At 39.4% G+C, this 19538-nt stretch overlaps 1 protein-coding gene across 1 annotated transcript; it reads left to right on the forward strand.

The window, feature by feature from the left end:
- Positions 1-15179: 15179 nt before the first annotated feature.
- On the forward strand, positions 15180-16463 carry LOC306861551 (paraneoplastic antigen Ma1 homolog; the record flags this gene model as incomplete). Its single annotated transcript, XM_079403886.1, has 1 exon — positions 15180-16463. One exon carries the CDS (start codon positions 15180-15182, stop codon positions 16461-16463), a length of 1284 nt encoding a protein of 427 aa, XP_079260012.1.
- Positions 16464-19538: the final 3075 nt, after the last annotated feature.

A 19538-nucleotide genomic window follows, 5' to 3' on the forward strand; every position in this document is an offset into this window, starting at 1 on the left:
CTTATATTTAGCAACAGTTAAAACTGCCATGTATATGTATCTGGTTTATGTTGCACAACAGTTTTTGGCAATATACTGTTGTGAAATGGAACTTCTTGCTAACTGTTACGTTGTTTTGATCAGTTTTACAATGGTTTTGTAAGGAGATGCATTTGGCAATATATTGTTGTGAAATGGAACTTCTTGCTAACTGTTATTTTCTGTTTTTATCTGAAGAAGCGTCTGCTTTATGAAAATGTGTTTGCCTGGCCTTTGAGTTGTTGCAATTGTTTAGATTAAAGTAGAGATAGACTCACTGTCTTCTTTGAGAGATGTAGAAATTGATACCATGAGCCTCTGTAACTGGGTTGAAAGTCATATATCCTGGACATGGGTAGCCACCGCAACCAAGCCTCTGCTTGCATAGAGAGTTATGTGTGTTCACTATGTTTGACAAATATGGAAGTTCTAAAGGAGGAGACTTGTTGCATTAATGCAGACTTTATGCAAAACTATATAATGTCATGTTTGGGGCATTTCCATGCTGCACCTCGGGTGAAGACTTTCTCACTGTTATTTTTGATTTATTGCTTATGAGTTTTTGTTTTAATAGAGCAAAACCATTTTAATGGTGATGCGTTTAAACCTCTCTTAAAACAACTCTTTAATCATTTATAAGATATTATCTGAACCTGAAGAAAACTTCTGTCGAGCCCTAAGAAGTCCGGACCTGGCTGAGCGGGTGAGGATATCGTGAAGGAATCCTGAAATCACAGACGACATCTCTCAACCCAGGAGGTAAGGATAAATCTTCTCATTTGGAATTGGATTTTTTAATGGTTGAGATTTAAAGTAACACTTCACTTTATATGGAAATAGGCTCATTTGACACCTCCCCTAGAGTTTTACCATTTTTGAATCCATTCAGCCGATCTCTGGGTCTGGCGGTAGCACTTTTAGCTTAGCTTAGCATAGATCATCGAATCGGATTAGACCATTAGCATTTGGTCATCAAAAATGACCAAAGAGTTTCAATAGTTTTCCTATTTAAAACAAGACACTTCTGTAGTTACATCGTGTACTAAGACCGACGGAAAATGAAAAGTTGTGATTTTCTAGGCTAGGAACTATACACAGGCCGCAAGCAAGCAGGTTTGACAAATCTGTGTTCTGGCGTTTGCAAGTTAGACTCTTTGCTCATGTGCAAACAAGTGCTCACACAACTGCAGATGAATTCATTTTACATTTTTTCGAGGCTGGGGTGTGCTGTGCAATATACAGAATATTGTCTGCTTTAATATGGTAAGTGTTGTTTTAATGATGTACGATCTGACATAATCAGAGGCAGACAAAGTACACAACTTCATTACTTGAGTGAAAGTACAGATACTACTGGTCAAATACTACTCCACTACAAGTGAAAAGACAGGTTGTAAAGACAGGTTTTTACTTAAGTAAAAGTACGAAAGAACATGCTTTTAAAAGCACTTAAGTATCAAAAGTAAAAGGTAAATTAATTGTTTTATTGTCACATTGTTGTATACTCACAATACCTTATGCCATTATAATGCAACCTACTGAATACACTGATCAGCTTGTATTATCTTTGGAATTAAGAGCTTTTATGTTACCAAACCAGTAGAAAAGGAACAACTGAATGAAGATAATCATCTTTATTTTTGATTTCACACTCTGATTGATTTATTTGTCTAAAAGTTATAAAGTTCTTTTTCAAAGAGATATTGAAGGATATGATATGGTCCATTTTAGGCAAACAAAGCAAAAACTGAAAAGAAAACAAGTCTTTTCAGAAAACTGGAGCATACTCTCTCAGTGTCATGAATCAGACCTCTGTGGCTCTCCGATGGCCACCGGAGGGCACCCTCACCTGAGTATTGACTTTCCCGGCCTCCATTTCCCATGCACCCCGTACAGAGACTAATCACCTGCACAGGTGTTCTCCATTATCTGCTCTACTTAAGCAGCATTCACACTCACACTCATTGTGAAGTCTTGTTTTGCCCCGGCTGCCATTTCTAAGCGTTTACCTTGTTATTCTGTGACCCTTCTGTGTATGATCTTGGGTTGTTTTACTGTTGATTCTCTGCCGCCTGCCCTTGTGATCTTGCACTCTGGAACTCCGACTGCTTTGCTGCCTGGCCTGACTCCTGCCCGGTATCGTTTCTGTCTCTGCTCTGCCTCTGATATTCCTGCCACTGTTGATTGAACACTGCCTGTTTGACCCTGATCTTGAGTATTAAAGTTATCAGCAAATGGATCCACATGCTTCTGATCCCTCATTACACTCCGTATGGCCATGGGTGTGCACATTGCGCCAAAGAACTGTATTTTTTAATTTTGCCATCAACTGATCAGTGTTCATAATTTTTGAAAGTTGGGAGTTCGTTCGCTCCAAGAGCACTCAACTATCGCTTCATAACGAGCACAATTAATGCCAACAGCTCATAATATAATTGCATTTTATCAAGAATTGACGTGATTATCTAGCTCCATTGGCCTATCACTCAAATCAGACAGAAGGTTATGAAAACGGCGATGGACAATTAAAAGCGCTTCACTAGTAGAGAGATGTTGCACAGACGTGCAGGACTAATTCACATGCAATCGTGCTCCCACAAATCAATGTAATCTTATTGTGCTTCTCTATCTGTATCTGACTAAATAATTGATCAAATGACTGATTAAAATGTACTGTTATTTTAAGACTTCCAAACAAAATTTGAGCTTCAAAACACTACAATGACAGATTTAACGTCTTAATGCTGATAAAAGCTTGGTAAATAATTTAATGCACCTAGCCTAAGAAAAGAAATAGCCAAACACAAATAGCCCTTTTTGTCTTATCAGATCTGCTCAAGGGCTCTTATGTTTAAGCTACATTTACTTTATCCAAAGCAAACTGCATTGCAATTATCATAGAGACCAACATTTTTGTCATGTTCATGGGCTATGAGATCGATTCGAGCCCATGATTCTGATGAGCTACATTTTTGCCGAAATCATGCCGTGAAAATCTTTTCTAATAAAATGTTATAAATAACCAAAAGATTACTTGTTACAAATCAGATTTATAAAAGCATGCGTACACCAGAACATGCGCTAAAATCCCTTTATAAAACCCAGTCAGGAGAAGATTGTGCGTACCTGCATCTCCACCCCGTCTCCTCCCAGAAATCACCATATATGAGTTTACAACGCCTCGTTTTACGATGCATAACCTCATCTGCATAACATTTCCATGCATATTCCCATCCACGTGACACCATGTTAACACCGTCAAAGATGTTAAGGAAATATTAGATACGGACTAAATGCATTTTGTGCCACATTAATTTTATTGCAGTGTAAATACAATTGTCTGACTCACGTGTCACTGACAAAGTGTTTTAAAAAGAAAACAGGCAAATCTTAGCGCGGTTGTACAGTAGCTATTATTCAAACCGGACAATGGACCGTTCGACCAGCGAATCCAGCAGTGTCCGCCATAATATTGAAGTAAGTGTGCATCATTGATCATTGTTCTGGCTAAAACAATTCTCATAACATGAGATCTGCTGTTTAGTTTAGGCTAAATATATGAATTATTATAGCACTCATTAAATATATATATTGAAATGAAAACAGTTTAAAATCATTGTTTACTTCATCACTCCGGGAAAAAGAGTGCGTACGCACAGTCAAGAGCATCTGTACGTTGCACACATATTTATGCCAAGTTTATGTTTTATAAATCCAGATATGTGCTTGGAAAACAGCGTACGCACATTTCTTTGCCTAGTTTGTGCATATGCAACGTATATACATGAGGCCCCAGGACTGCATGATTAACCAGAGTCTGATTAAACCAAAGCTGGAGCTGAAGCAGACTTAAGGACTGATGTGGTGCTTCACAAATATCAGCTTCTGCAGTTGAACGCCTTTGGTTTACTTTTTGATGTAAGAAATTAACTCAAATTTTCAGCTTCTTAGGGAATTGAATCTTATGATCCAGTTCGATTTGATTGAACTGATTCAAAATTTAAAACTTACACTTTATCTACTAGTCGTCCAGCGTCATAGTCGAATTTAGTGTGTCTTATCAGTTCTGTTGGTATTACTCCGTGGCCAACAATAAAACAAACATGTAGCGTTTGGACCGATCAGACACACAACTATTTGTTATATTTAACAAATAATCTATATGCCCCCTCACCCAACCAAAGGGCCAACTATGTGGGTGTATGGACCCTTACCCCGAAATGCATTAGCACCTAAGAAAGGCAGAACAGGCCTCTGGATCCATGGTAACCGATCTGATAACACTAGTTTTATTGCTCAAAGGAATGCGGGCAGAGCAACTCAACTCATTGTGTATATTATTACTGTTCCTGTATATGTTCTTGTGTATTGTATACTGTTTTCTGCATGCTTACGATAGATCACTAGTTAATATCCCCTCACTCATACCATGTTTGGCCTCTATCAATTCCTCTTCGGATGATCTTATTGAGAGTGAACATTACATGTTGATACCTATGCAACATATTAGTGTCCTAAGACTAGTTTGTGCATTAACCCAGCTGAATTACCTATGCAAATTACCAGGGACAAAGAGTCGGAAAACGTTCCCTCCAAAAGTTCAAGACACCATTGGCTCTTTGACTCCCAGAGGTGTGACCTCTATATCAGATAAAGCTCTCACATCAGTGATCCGCCTGCTACTCACCGCTCTCGTCTTATTTAAGCGTATGTTACAACTGTTACTCGATAAACAGCATTCACTGCAGCTTCCCCAGTCGTCTTGATCCTTACATCACAGTAAGATCTCACTATTTCCATCAGAAATGACACAGTTAAACTTGCCTACTAAATGGACTAAAACTTGATTCCCTTTAGTTTGTATCTGAACTATGTTCTCCATCAGATCAACAGCGTTTGCAGTGTTTTTACGGTGTGGAGTGGATCCTGAGTGAGTAAAGAGTGCTTCAAACACTGCAGTGGAGAATATAACGCTCAACTTCTCTGTGGAAAAACAAACAAACCAACTGGACAAGTTCTGGCATTAATGTAAGTTGTTCAGTATTTATTGCTTGTTTATTGAACTGTTTTATTAAAGCAATATCACACTAGCAGTTGTGCTGTGATACTGAATATTCAGAACAACAATGTTGAAATAAAACATTTTAAGTTAACATTTATCCTTTTATAATGTATGTGGTTTTTAATGTATAATGTATTTTGAACATTTTATAGGGATATTTCACCTAAAAATGAAAATCCTGTCATTCATTCACCGTCATGTCGCTCCAAACCTGTAAGACTTTCTTCACATTCAGAACACAACTGAAGATACATTTAATTCTCCATTTAATGAAGTTTTTTTTAATCGTCAAACTGGCTGTTGTGTTGACTGTCAGAAGAACAGAAATCTCAGAATTCATTCAAAATATCTTCATTTGTGTTCAGAAGATGAAAATCTTTCAGGTTTGAAACAACATGAGGTGAGTAAATGATGACACGGTGTTCATTTCTGAGTGAACTATCCCTGTAACATCAAACATGACCCATTTAGACAGAAGAAACATGTCAGGCCATCTGGTTTACAAATAATGCATTTTTACATTGAGAAATTGAAGCATTTCTTACATATTAAAACTAATGACTGGTTTGTTATTTACTGCTTCCTCTCAGGAATTTGTGAAACAATGGAACAACATAACACCAGCATCAATGACTCAACTGCATCAGATGATGAGTTACTTTATTGGGAGTTGAGGAAATTACTAATGAAAAAAGATTATGCAGAATCTGTATTTGTCTGTGTTCTTTCAGTCATTGAGATTCCAGTCATGATCTTAACTCTGATTGCTTTGTGTTTCCTCATCAAGTCTCGGCCTGCTGCTTCAGTTTTTGTTAGTCATTTGATACTTTCAGATCTCATACAGGTTATTTGTATGTTAATAGGAACAGCATCCTCATGGACACAGATACTATTTAGTGCATATGACTATTCTCTGATTGTGGGTCTGTATTTTATGGCATGTATTGCTTTTGAACGGTATCTTCTGGTTTCTCATCCTATCTGGTCCAAATCTCACCATTCACTCAAACTCTCCTGTTTTATTTCTGTGATTGTCTGGTTTGTGCCTCTGACCATTGCAAAAGTGAAACCCCCTTGTATAATTTTTGAAGATATAGACTGGTGTATAGTGTGTTTAATTCCCTACCCCATCATCATTCTCTGTTTTGCTGGCACTTGGCGAGGTCTTTCTCGCTCAATATCACTGACTGCTCTTCAGCGCAAATTAATTTTGGGCAGTTTGTTCCTGGTGCTGTTGACTTACACATTTCTCATTCTGCCTTTTGTGATTATGTTATTAGTTGAAGTTTTTTTCCCCAATGACAGTTTTGTTAAGAAATGTCTCACCTGTGCAGAATTGCTCATGTATGTGAATCCACTTGCTGACTGTGTGCTGTACTTGTTCATGAGACCTGATGTTCGTAATATGATGAAGTCTGTTCGCTGCTGTTGTAGACATCAGAGTTGGAATCACAACCAGGACGAACACTCTATAGTGAATCCACAGAACAGCTGCACTGCTTTAGTGTGCTGTATTTCACCTGAAAAGCCTGCATCTCATTCACTGAACACCTGCAGCTCAGTTTAACCTGCTGATAAATATAGAGCTGAAAAACACTGCACTATATTTAACTGAAGTCAATGTAGAACTTTGTCAAAACAAGAACACACACACCTATTAACAGGACAGCGCATTCCAGAGAAATGTGCTCTTTTCTCTATCTGTGGCTGTAAAATTAATTAACGACCAGCACCGTGCCCAAGCATCCTGCTCTGCTCTCCTTAACGTCTCACGAGACCCCTAAAACAAAGGAGATATGTGTGGAAAAATCTGGACGTATTCCAGAACAGGACTTTACTGTGGCTTTCTTATCACTTAAACATAATTCAGCCAGAAACAGGACAAAGACCTCTGGATCTGAACACGACCTCCTGACTGCTTAACATGTAATTCAATGATTGTATCAACCAGGAGAGATGTTTTTATGATGAGACTGGGCGTTGAAGTCTCACAGATACATGCCCAACGGGACACTCATGACCCCGGACAGCTTCTCCTCTCTCCTCCTCACATTCCAAAGGAAACGCACCTTTTCTTCTTATTAACAGACAAAGAGACTCAAATCTTGCTTAAGGATTCCAAAAAGAACAAATTATAAGTGTTCCTGCTATCAAAGCAATATACTCAAAAGCAATATATACAATATATTTACAATAAATATCCAGGTTGTATTTCATGAAATTAAGCTTGCTGTGTTGTTGGAATCTATGGTATTATTGTAATCTTTTGATGTATTTCAGTCCTTCACGGCGTAGTGTGTTAATAATTGGTTTCTTGGTGACTATGGTCCCAGCTGCCAGGTCATTGACAAGATCCTCCCGTGTAGTTCTGGGCTGATTCCTCACCATTTTCGGCCCACCGCCGTCCGCGGCTAATTCAAGTTAGCCAGCCTCTGGAACTACTGGTGGTATACGAGGGTATGTGTTGGAGCCGCTCCTCGCAAGCGCCCTCCTGTGCCCGCTCCTCGTCAGTGCCCGCCTCTCCAGGGCCAGGCCCTCCAGAGTCCGCGCTGCCCGAGCGGCCCCAAGAGTCTGCGCTGCCTGAGCGCCCCCAAGAGTCCGCGCTTCCAGAGCACCCCCTAGCCTGTGATTTCCCCAAGAAAATATTTTTGGGGGGACATATTGCCATGGCCATAGTGGCTGGGCCGAAGGTCACGGACCCTGACCCGCCATGGCTCCCTGAATCCCCTGATCCGCCATGGCCGCCCGAGACCCCTGACCCGCCATGGCCCCCCGGGTCTGCCTGCCTAATCCACCCTAGAGGCCTTCCTTGGCTCCTCCCTGTTCCTGCCCTGCACCGGCCTCCAGGGTGCCCACCCCCCCATGTTTCCATGTCCTTATTAGTTTTTTCCTGTTCTCGTTTGGTCTCCATTCTGTTCATTTAGTCCCAACCGTGTTTTGATTATGTTCCAGGTGTGTCTCGTTTGCCCCACATTAGTTCTATTTATAGTGTTTTCTGCCCCTTGTTTCCTGTCTGCCGTTAAATGTCATTCTGGAATAGATGTCTTCGATGTTAGAAATTAAAGATTTGAATTCTGAAGAACTCCCCGTATCCTTCGTCTCCGCGTAAAACCCTGACACAGACTTTGGCGGCATGTTTTATCACGTGTGTGAGGGGATTAAAACAGTGAAGATGATACTTAAAATAAGACATTTTTAAAGATGCTGAAGTGTTTGATGTGGAATAAATCTAATATAAATTATACTTTAGTTGACATTTTAGCAAAAACCACAGGATTCTACCAAATGTTTATTTAAAGTCTTAAGATTAGGCTTTGAAATCATTATTTACATGGCCATAACATCTCAGATCATCTGGTCAGTAACTAGACCCTCACCCTCCACTTGTCTGTGAGGGTCTGAAGCAGACCTTCAGTTTCACATTGGAGATTGCCCCAAAGAGGAGCTGTGAGTTGTGTTTATATTTAATATTGTTTACAACTTAAAATTTTTTATGTAAGACATTTTATTATCGCCGAAGACTTCTAACGGTTTATTTTTATATAGTATGTTATATGTAATCAAAGCGATTTATTTACATCTTTAAAAGAAGTTAATTGTGTTTTATAAGTTTCAATAAACTTAAATGCTGTAACGTAAAACGTAATATATAACTTAAAGCAAATAGTTTAATTTAGCTCAAAGGGAATGATTTATGATTTTATAGGGAATTTGAACAGACTCACTGTTTTACGACTGATCACTGAGATCGGCAGATTAAGACATTAACTTGTAAGCACAAAACACAAGATACTTCTCTTTTCAATATAAATCAGATTTTATTTGATAAACCTAAGACAAACTAATCTAACACATGAACACAAGCATTCACACGTTGCAGAAAGAGATATAGTGAGGAAAGGATGAGTTTAAGAGAATGAAAATGTGAAATCCCAAGTTTACAGAAATATGTGCAATTGCATAGACCTGAACAACCATCAATCACTTAATTAACCCTCGCATTGAGTTTCTCAATGAGGCTAACATTGATATAAAATGCACCAATTCAGTTAGAATTTGGAGGTTACTTGCTTGTTGCTAAGGGAATCCCTTTTGTGTCGTCCTTGCAGGAAAGGGGGTTCCCCGAAGTTGCTGATTGGCTAAGAGTTCAGTAGTCGTGAAGTGACGTCTTGGGAAGCCAATGGTTGAGCGTTGGCTGAGGATGCGGAGTTGTGGCTGGTAGAAGTTTTGAGGCGGTCACAGACTCGAGTTGAACTCGGAAAGGAAAATAAAATAAAGTAAAAGAATAAAGGGATGTAAAGAGACTAGGTGGGTTTTCTTCTCATCGTGGTGTCAAGTAGCCGCTGGCATGTAGGCCAGAGCACGCTCAGAGAGCGCTAAAAGGCAGCATCAAAACACGGTGGCAAAAGTTGAAGCAAAAACGGAGAGAACCGAGAGAGAACTTGATCCAGAGTTTTTAAACTCGGCTTCTGGACACATCCCAATGCTTGTCTTAACCAATTAGAAATGATCTTAGCTCGGGGTGTTGCTCTGTTCCTCCACCCAATCAATAAATCCACATTATGACGATTTTAATTTGAGGTGCCAGCCTGGTAACTATCCAGACAATTTAGTAGTAATTAAAAAAAACAAAACGTCCCAAAGGAATCTAATACATTTTATATCCATTTATAAGATCCCTATCATATCCTATTTATAATCCCGTGTTATGTTATTAATTCAAATGACCCTTCATCAACCAACCAAGCAGGTGAAAATAACATATATTCACAGTTTCATGAAATACATTACACATTCACAATATCTTCTCTGAATTCAACAATACAATAAATCCAAACATATCAAAAAAGACAAAAAAACAAACACAAAAATACAACTTCACTGAAAGGCGTGTAATATGTAAATTCATAGCTCCCAGTCCATTCAAAACGTATTTAGCAATGTGATTTTCACTCATGTATTGTCCATACCTTGAATCCGCAAATATGGTGATAAATGTTGGCCGACCTTACATCGTTCATAGTGTAAATCACCAAACGCGTTACGAAATGTCCGTTGAGCATTCGTAATTCAAAACGGTATCCAATTCCAAATAAAGAAACAAAAACCCACCCCTAAACACAAACAAGGGAAATACAATTAGCACAGAAATAACCATCAATTTCCTCCTTTAAAAATAAACAATAAAAAAGGAGAATTGCACTTACACTTTCCCTAACATGCTTGACTTATCTTCAATCTCCGTTTTAAATCATGTTAGCGGCATAACTTCTCTCCAAACACATCATCAACGGGAGAAATAAGCACTCCGAACACGACTTCAGCGGCAGACTCGAATCACTCCCAATATGGCATCAACAGGAGAAACAAGCACTCCGAAAACTTCAACAGATTCAGCGGGAGATTCAAACACTCATAATTCGGCTTCAGCAGAAGAACAGAGAAAGACTTAGAGGACGTTGAACTGAACATGTGAAACGCTAACAACACCGGACATTTATTTCCTCTCTAAAAATGACGTCATATTCCAATAAGGAAAATTTAAAGGGGAAGACCTCTTTTATTAGCAGAGTTCATCACATGAAATTCGCTACAACATGTTATCTGATCAGTCACGTGTCCGAACTTTACAGGCTCTTGCAAAGTATACTTTTGAGCATGGTTTCTATAACAAGACTATGATACATTTGACAAAGAATTGATTGGAAGAAACATTTAAAGCATGATTTTTCAAACTCATACATACCATACATATGAATCCTTCAGCTATTCAATAATGATTAAAAAGACATACATAATATTTGATTAAAACATGATAGTCTAATGTGTGGGTTACAAACATAATATGGGGTTCTGCATAGAAATGTCCTTTTCGGATGATTTTGTGCACATATGAAAAAGAAAGTCTCTGTGTAGTTCTATGGAGAACGAAGGCATGTTCTTTAGACAATGGAATTTCAGTTTGGTCTGTCTTTTATGTGGGGGAGAAGTCAGTCTAAGGAAGCTCGTGACTTCCAGCGTGGAACCCATGTGATGGCCATCTCTTTGACCATCAGTCTTGATTACTTGCCCCCAAATTTGACAGTCTCCTTCCTGAATTGGAATGATCAATAAGTGTTCTTTTGCCTCAATGTTGCAAGCTGTTTTGTGAAAGAGTTGGTTAGTTTGCTTGCTTAGACTAGTTGGAGCTAGGAATCTGATTTATGACGTCGTCCTGTTTTCTTGGGGCCTCTCTGTGGAATTTCAGCTCCTCATGTTTCTATGTTCTGATCAAATCTTAGTCTGATTCGGTCTCTGATTACCTTTGTAACATACTGTCATGTATAATTATATACTGTATGTATTACCACCTTCTTTAACCCTCTTGAGTGTGAGGGGTTTTGGGGTCCCCTGTAGAAATTGTCATGTCCCTGACATTGGTGTTTTTCAGAATCTTAAAAGCATATTAATGGCTAAAGTCTGATTATGCTGTGCTATAATAATAATATGTGAGCAGCATGAATGTTTATGTATGTGTGTTTATATGATTTATCAGAACACATATTTAAATGATGTGGGTATTACCTGATATAACAACGTCAATGTGGTTTATGATGAAATTTCCTGAGTCCTCATAATTAAGATAGCTTGCAAACAATATTTTATTAAAAAAGGGGTGTATGCAGAATTTTGGTAGGCGTACAGTACAAAATCATTACGATTACATATGGAACGTCCCCAGAAAACATAAAAACCAATGTGTGTGTGTGTGTGTGTCAGCTCGCCCAACTCAAACTGACATTTTACTCTTGTGAGTTAGAAGAGCTCAAAGCAGGACTTAATTTCCTAACTTAGGTACATTTTGTAAACATTTCATTCGAGGTATGAACATCACTGACCCATATATAATGTAAAGTGTTTTATTTTTATACAGTATGTTATGTATAATTACAGTTTTTTACCACCTTTAAAATAAGAGAATTATGTGATTTGCTCTGCTTTAGTAACATGTTTGTTACTATGACATATATAATTATATATTTTGTTTATTACCATATTCTTTAATATAGGATAGTCTCTATATATGAAATTCGTACATGGACCCTCAGACTCTGAGAAACAAGATCATCTGATCATCACTTTGTTTTTTCCACATTTTGTTACATTACAGCCTTATTCCAAAATGGATTAAATTCATTATTTTCTTTAAAATTCCACAAACATTACCCCATAATGACGTGAAAGAATTTGTTTGAAATCTGAAAAAAAAACAAAAAAACATGTACAATAGACACAAAGGAATATTTTCTGCACAGTAAATTTACCAGTGTTAAATGTAGTTAATTGTTTTGTGTTGCTCAGTGTTAAAACTGCAGTACCTTTTGATTGACCAGTGTAAAACAGCATCTGTAAAGAGTTGTTTTCCAGTGTTAAACATTTAACTCAATATGTGGTGTATTCCCCACAATTCTCTACGGCTCTTTTAACTTTGGAATGGGAAATTGTTAGCGTGGTAGCTCCCGGTTCAATGGTAAGTTTCAATCATTTTAAAAAGATTTTATTGATAGAAAAGATATTATATTTATGAATCGTATTAAGGCTTTTACATATTTTTGCCAAGTGTCTGCAGTTCCCTTTCAGTTGGTCACTCCGAGTCACGTTGGATGACCGATGAAATTGGGATCTCGCCAGACTAAATGAGCCAATGGACATTGACATGCGATCATTGCATCCAGCTGCCGCTGATCACAGCACGAGTATAAGAGGCAGCAGGTGCACCGCATTAATTCATCCTTTCGCTTCGGAGCCGAGCGGTAGTGGTGAAGCTACTGCTCTCCCCTTCCAGAGAGTGTTTTGCGAGCGAGTGCGGGCGTTAAGGTGCAGCAGCGGTGGTCACGTTGGACAGGAGAGAAAGATAGTCTTCCTGCTGACAGCCACACTAGGAGTGTGCGGTGGCCAGCTCCCCTGCGTGCTTCAGCACTAAAAGAGCATTTCTCTGAAAGAGCAACACGGGTGATTGCGTCTTTTTAAAGATGTCTTATCACCTGTGTTTCTGGGTGTGGTCGTTTCCTGGTGCCTCAGGACAAGGATCGCTGCCTCACGTGTCTGGGCATTCAGCACGCTGAGGGGGCTTTCGTGGATGGTTCATGTTCTTCTTGTGGGGACATGACCATCTCGGAGTTGCGTAATAGACTCCGCGAACCGGCATTCGTCCCGGCAAGAAGCAGCAGTTCTCAGCGGCACAGAAGTAGACTGAGGTGATTAAGCACATCATGCGCCAGAGGAAACCTACTCCTTCCACCCTAGGGCTGTGTATTGGCAAGAATCTGGCGATACGATACGTATCACAATACAAGGGTTGCAATATGATATATTGTGATACATTGCGATACTGTAAGCAAGGCGATATATTGCGATATTTCTTATTTTAGGAATAGGATATATATTTTTTAGGTAAGCTGTCATTAAGAACACGCCACCATATGCAAACCTTAGCAAAAAATAAATAAATAAAAATAGTTTTACCAACACACTGGGATCTGCATTTGCAATAATCAGTCCCTATAACATTCAACATTATTGAACCACCTGTTGTGCAGTACGAACGAGTAAAGGGGGAAATATTCAAGTGTTTGCATGATTCTTTAGTTAAATGTATGCATAAAATGTATTTTATAAAAAGAAAAAATATATATTTATAGACTCTACTTTAAAGGTTAACAGTTTACATTTACACTTGTGACATACAATGTTTGTATTTATGTTCCGCGTGGAATCTCCGAGACCGCGACGCAAGCACCGCCCCAACTGCACAAAACACCCTCGAATTACGAGAGAAAGCTGCAGCTGCGCGGCGACTCTACCGTCCACCGCACCCCGCGCAAAGACTCTTCAACACGGGACGCGGCAGGCGGCAGAATCGAGGTTGCGCTCGCGCTGCAGTCCCGGGGCGGACATTATCACAAAAGCCCAAATGACGCCACACTTCAGCTTTGTATACTGAAACTAGAACTGGAACAATTCTTTCATCCTCCATTACTGGCAGCGAACTATATTAACGCTAACATTAGTGGAGTGCCCTGATGCTAGTATTTCCTGTCACTGTTTAAGTTCAGAGATGAAGACTGATATCTAGCGGTCAGGATATGAACTCAAAACAAAACAACTGCCATGAATCTTCTATGATTTTTTTTTTATATATTCCGTTTTGGAGAATCGAGTATCGCCAAACAAAATATCGCGATTCTCACATGTATCGATATTTTCTTACACCCCGGCAGCAGCCCCTCAGCCTGCTCGTCGCCGTGGGCGCCCCCCTGTGGCCGCCCCCGCAGCAGCCTTCCACCAGGCAGCGTCGTGGAGCCGGTCGCAGGCAGGAAAGAAAATACTAAATTTATATTTTGAATAAACACGGTTCTTTTCAACTTTTTATTTCTCAAAGAATCCTGAAAAATATCGCAGGTCCCAAAAAATATTAAAGCAGCACACATTTTTCCAACATTGATTATAAATCAGCATATTAGAATGATTTCTGAAGGATCATGTGACACTGAAAATTCAGCTTTGCTTCACAGGAATAAATTTATATTTTTAAGCATATTAAAATAGAAAACTTTTATTTTAAATTGCAATAATATTTCACAGTATTATTTTGTGAAATAATATTTAGCATTTTTTTATCAAATAGATACAGCCTTGATGAGCCTATAACTTGTACTGATCCCAAACGTTTGAATGGCAGTGTATTATACTTGTAGCCCTATGGGAATTTTGGGGTATTTCCTAAAAAGCACTGTTTTTATTTTGGTTATTTTCTTTTAAATGTACATTTCATGTTTGTTAAAAAATGTTTAAATAATAATCAGGGAATTATAGTAAAGCATTAATTAATATTAGAGAGAGAGATCTCTCGCTACATAGGAATTCGGGGAGCGCACTCCACACTAATAGCTAGACACGCTAGAGGGCGCTACATAAAATGGGGGCTCGTCCGGGATTTTAATTAATGCAATTAACTAGTTTGTAGTTTGATACTAATAGCCGTTAGCAGTAGCAGTTAAATTTTTGTTAGTTTCTCAAAAAATAATTCAAATAGTTTAAGCTAAAACCCTAAAAGAAAATGGAAGCTAAGTGTAGCGCTGCAGACTTAGTTCAAGAGCTCAAAGACTGGTGCAGAAGAGAAGAGTTGGATGATGCCCATTCCCTCATGGTACTGATTTCTGAAGATGTTGCAAATGCCCAGATTGAAGAAGCCCTAGGAACTATCAAAGCCTTAGGCCGAGTGCGAGTGAGAGGACGGACAGTTAGTCTGAGGCTGGATAGTCACAGAGTGTTATGCGAGTGCAAAGAGACGGTGGACCCCTCCAAAGTCCCTCCTGACCTGTTGCCAGAGGGCCAGACAAAAAAATGGATGATTGTTATTGCTTCGGAAAGTCCTGCTCCTCCGAGTCCGTTAAAGAGTTTGCCGGGAGACCTGCCAGAGGGTGGCTCGGCAGAGTCTATTATTCGTGCGGTGGGTGATTTGCTAGATAAGATGGGGAAACCATCAGGTGAGAACAGCAGTTACCGTCGTCTGAGAGTATTCTCCGGTACTTTGCCAACTCCAGTTGGAGAAGAGTCTCTTGAGCATTGGTTAGAACATGCACGCCTGATGGTCGAGGAGAGCGAGTGTTCCACTAAGGAGAAACGACGACGTATCATGGAAAGTCTGAAAGGTCCTGCGTTAGCTGTAGTAAAGGCTGTGCGGACTACTGATCCAGAAGTTAGTCCTGCTCTGTGCTTAGAAGCCATTGAGAGTGCTTTTGGGTCTGCCGAGACAGGTGAAGACCTGTATTTTGCCTTTAGGTTGCTACAGCAGCAGCCAAAGGAAAAGTTGTCTGACTTTCTGAGGCGCGTAGAGTTGTCGTTGACCAGGGTAGTTCGTCGTGGAGGTCTCCCTACAGGCCGTGCTGACCGTGCTCGAGTGGAGCAGCTGCTGAGAGGTGCTGTCCACTCCGATATGATGCTTGTCCAGCTCAAACTCAGGGAAAGGAAGGAAAACCCTCCATCATTCTTGACACTGCTGAGTGAGATCAGAAGTGAAGAAGAGTATGAGTCATCAAGGATGAGGCTGAACACCTCTGTCCAGAGAGTTCACACAAATCCTGCTACCGACAGCAGACAGGATGATGTTGAGCGTTTGAGAACCGAAATTCAAGAACTCAAGTCAATGTTCACTGCCCTGAGTACTTTGCCTAGCCAGGTGGTAGCAGATAGCAAAGGGCCTGTGTCAAGGACAAAGATGCCCACGCCCAAGACAGGTGGTGATAGTGAGGTAGCTGTGTTAAGAAAACAAGTGAAAAACCTGCAAAAAGATAACGTTGGGAGAACGAGACCGGGAAAAAAAGGAGAGAGGAAGACATGACTGAGAATTGCGCTGTGACTGCCACGTTAGAAATTGGTAAACACCAAAAGTTAATGCGTGTATAGTAAATGTAATTGTAGACTGCACGAAGAGTGAGTTACAGACATTTGACTAAGTTTACAGTGTAATGGTTGATGGTTTATAAAAACTCGGTTAGAGTTTTCAACAAGGAGACAGAGTGGACGGCTAGTCAGCACGATTTAGCTGCAAGGACTTTGCCAGTGAGTAGCCGGCTCGGTTGCCCTTTATGCATCGTCTGAAAAACACTTATCTACAGAGCCATTCCCTGCTTAGCTGTCGGACGACGTTTTCAACCACCAGCATCGCCAGTACCCGCGTTGCCGCGGCAACGCGACGACTACCAGCACTACTACAGCCATTGTTTTGTTCGCTGCGCCACTGCGCGAAGCAACCATTGTGCTTTTAAGGTCTCTCCGCTCCCCAAGCCACGCTACAGGCCTGCAACGTGTCCTCCTCTGACTGTTTGGGTATTTATTTTATTTCATTGAGTGGCCACTTAGTCATTTGCCGGCTTAGCTTTAATTTTGGGGAATTGAGTGGGTTGGTATAACTGGTCATTGGACTGAATTGTGTTTCATTTGAATTTTACTTTTGATATTTGAACCGTGTATATGTAAATACTATATTTTCAGTAAATGGTGTAAACGTATTTCTGTTGAAGATTTTCATTACATTGGGTTTGTGATATTGATAATTTTGATAGGCCTACTTAAAGTCAGATAATATTATTGAGTTAACAGTAGCCTGGTTTAAAGTGAAAGTGTTTATTAGCGCTGATTAAGATAGCCTATAAGTGACATTTCAATTGATGCTTATTGCGCTTATAGTATTGATAGCTGCATACAATTAGTGTTTCACTTTCATTTAGCTATACAGACACGTTATTGCCATTTTGCATTCAGTTAAAAATTACTATTAAGGTAACCGCTAACAACTAAATAATAATCAGGGAATTATAGTAAAGCATTAATTAATATTAGAGAGAGAGATCTCTCGCTACATAGGAATTCGGGGAGCGCACTCCACACTAATAGCTAGACACGCTAGAGGGCGCTACATACTGAAAAAATGTTTTCTCAAATAGCCTAAAATGTACATCATTTAGTTACATCAAGGGTCAAATCAAATATAAATAGCACATTAAAGTTCAAAGTTACACAGTTTTTTGTGCGCGCTGTACAGGTCTGGTATAAAGAATGGTTTTGCTCAGGTGCCTGAAATGTCCGCCCAATAGAGAAAAGTTTTGCTCAGCAAGAAAAAAAATGTGAACATTGACGTAAATGTTAGTTTTGTGTGCGGAAACGGACAATAATCATAAAACTTACATCAATAAAAAGCACCTAAGCACTAGTATTTCCAGCATCAAATTATAGCTATTCACATTTACCTATATTAACCTTTTCGTATATATTACGTTTCACGTATGGTGCATTGTAAACTGGCCAAACCACCTTCCACCTCCCCCACCCTATGAATAAAGGTGAGAAGAGCAGGCTTATTGGCTCCAGGGGGGTTAGAATTGGATGCATTTAATAGTAAAATGCTTTTAAAAGTAGGCTGACATATTTATGCATTCAGACTTTTATTATTGTAAATGTAGGCTTTAGGACTACTTGCAGGATTCAAAAATAAATATCAAGATGTATTTTTCAGCATTGCGAGATTTTTATTGGTATTATCCACAAACATAACCATGCTGCAGTGATGCGCAGGCTCCTCTTACACCAGTGGTCAGTTATTATTAAACACACACAGCTTGAATGTTTGTGAACCCTTTACAATTTTAACGTGTCATTTTTCACTGTAATTAATTAATCTAATTAACGCGTTAAAGTGCCCCTATTATGGGTTATGAAAGGTTCATATTTTGGTTTTGGGAGTCCCAAACAACAGGTTGACATGCATGTAAGATCAAAAAACACTTTCATTTTCTTATATGCATTTATTTTTATCTTATTTGCTCAGCAACTCCAAAACGGTTCGCTCAACAATTAATTTTTCCAAACCCCTCCTTTGTGTGACGCTAATCTGCAGTGATTGATCCGACTGGTCAATTTCATTTAAAGCAGAGTGCAGTGCTGCTTTGTGTACAGCGTTACTGGGAAAACAGCTATTGTTAATGATGAAACGGCTCAAGATTTGTTTTAAAAACTCTTATCGACTCTTTCTTTTGAGAGACAATAACTTTATACATGGTGCACTTTCAGATTTAAAACTTTGCAGGATGTTTTCATTCACTTGGAGCTGAGTTACACACTGTATGAAAGGTCATTTTCAAAAATTCATAATAATTACCAGCCCTAATATATATATAGATATACATGCACACTGCACACATATATATTAGACAGGAGGTTAAGGAGCTGGCTGTCTGGTGCAGTCTCAACAACCTGGAGCTTAACATGCTGAAAACTGTGGAGATGATCGTGGACTTCAGGAGAAACCCCCCTGCTCTCCCCCCACTCACCATCATGAACAGCACTGTGACTGCAGTGGAGTCATTCAGATTCCTGGGCACCACCATCTCTCAGGACCTGAAGTGGGACATTCACATTAACTCCATTGTTAAAAAGGCCCAGCAGAGGTTGTACTTCCTTCACCAACTTTCCACAGGAGCTGCTGAAACAGTTCTACTCTGCCATCAGTAATCAAGTTTCCATCCAGATTTTGCGCTGTTTTGTTATCGACAAAGAGATATGCGTTAAAAAAAACGTTGCGAAATTTGCTGTCTACAGCCTGTTTCCATGCAACTGGCCTTTTACCGATAAAATGGTGTGAATGGTGGTCATGACATCATCCCTAAAAAACCGAATTGTCGCGTAAGTTTTGGTGTATCGCATAAAAATGTTGCCCTTGAGCTGTTTCCATACATAATTTATCCTTTTGCGTAAATTATAGGCTAGGCTAGCTGTTCTTCATCCATTTGAAACAAACAAAACAAAAAAAATCCTATATGAAATTGTATAGGCCTACATAAAATAATTTTTATTAAGTGTCATGAGTGTTTTTTGGTACTTTGTTATAGACTAGATAGATAGGCCACTGTTGATAATC

Source organism: Barbus barbus (assembly GCF_936440315.1).
Source record: "Barbus barbus genome assembly, chromosome: 4".
Taxonomy (NCBI): domain Eukaryota; kingdom Metazoa; phylum Chordata; class Actinopteri; order Cypriniformes; family Cyprinidae; genus Barbus; species Barbus barbus.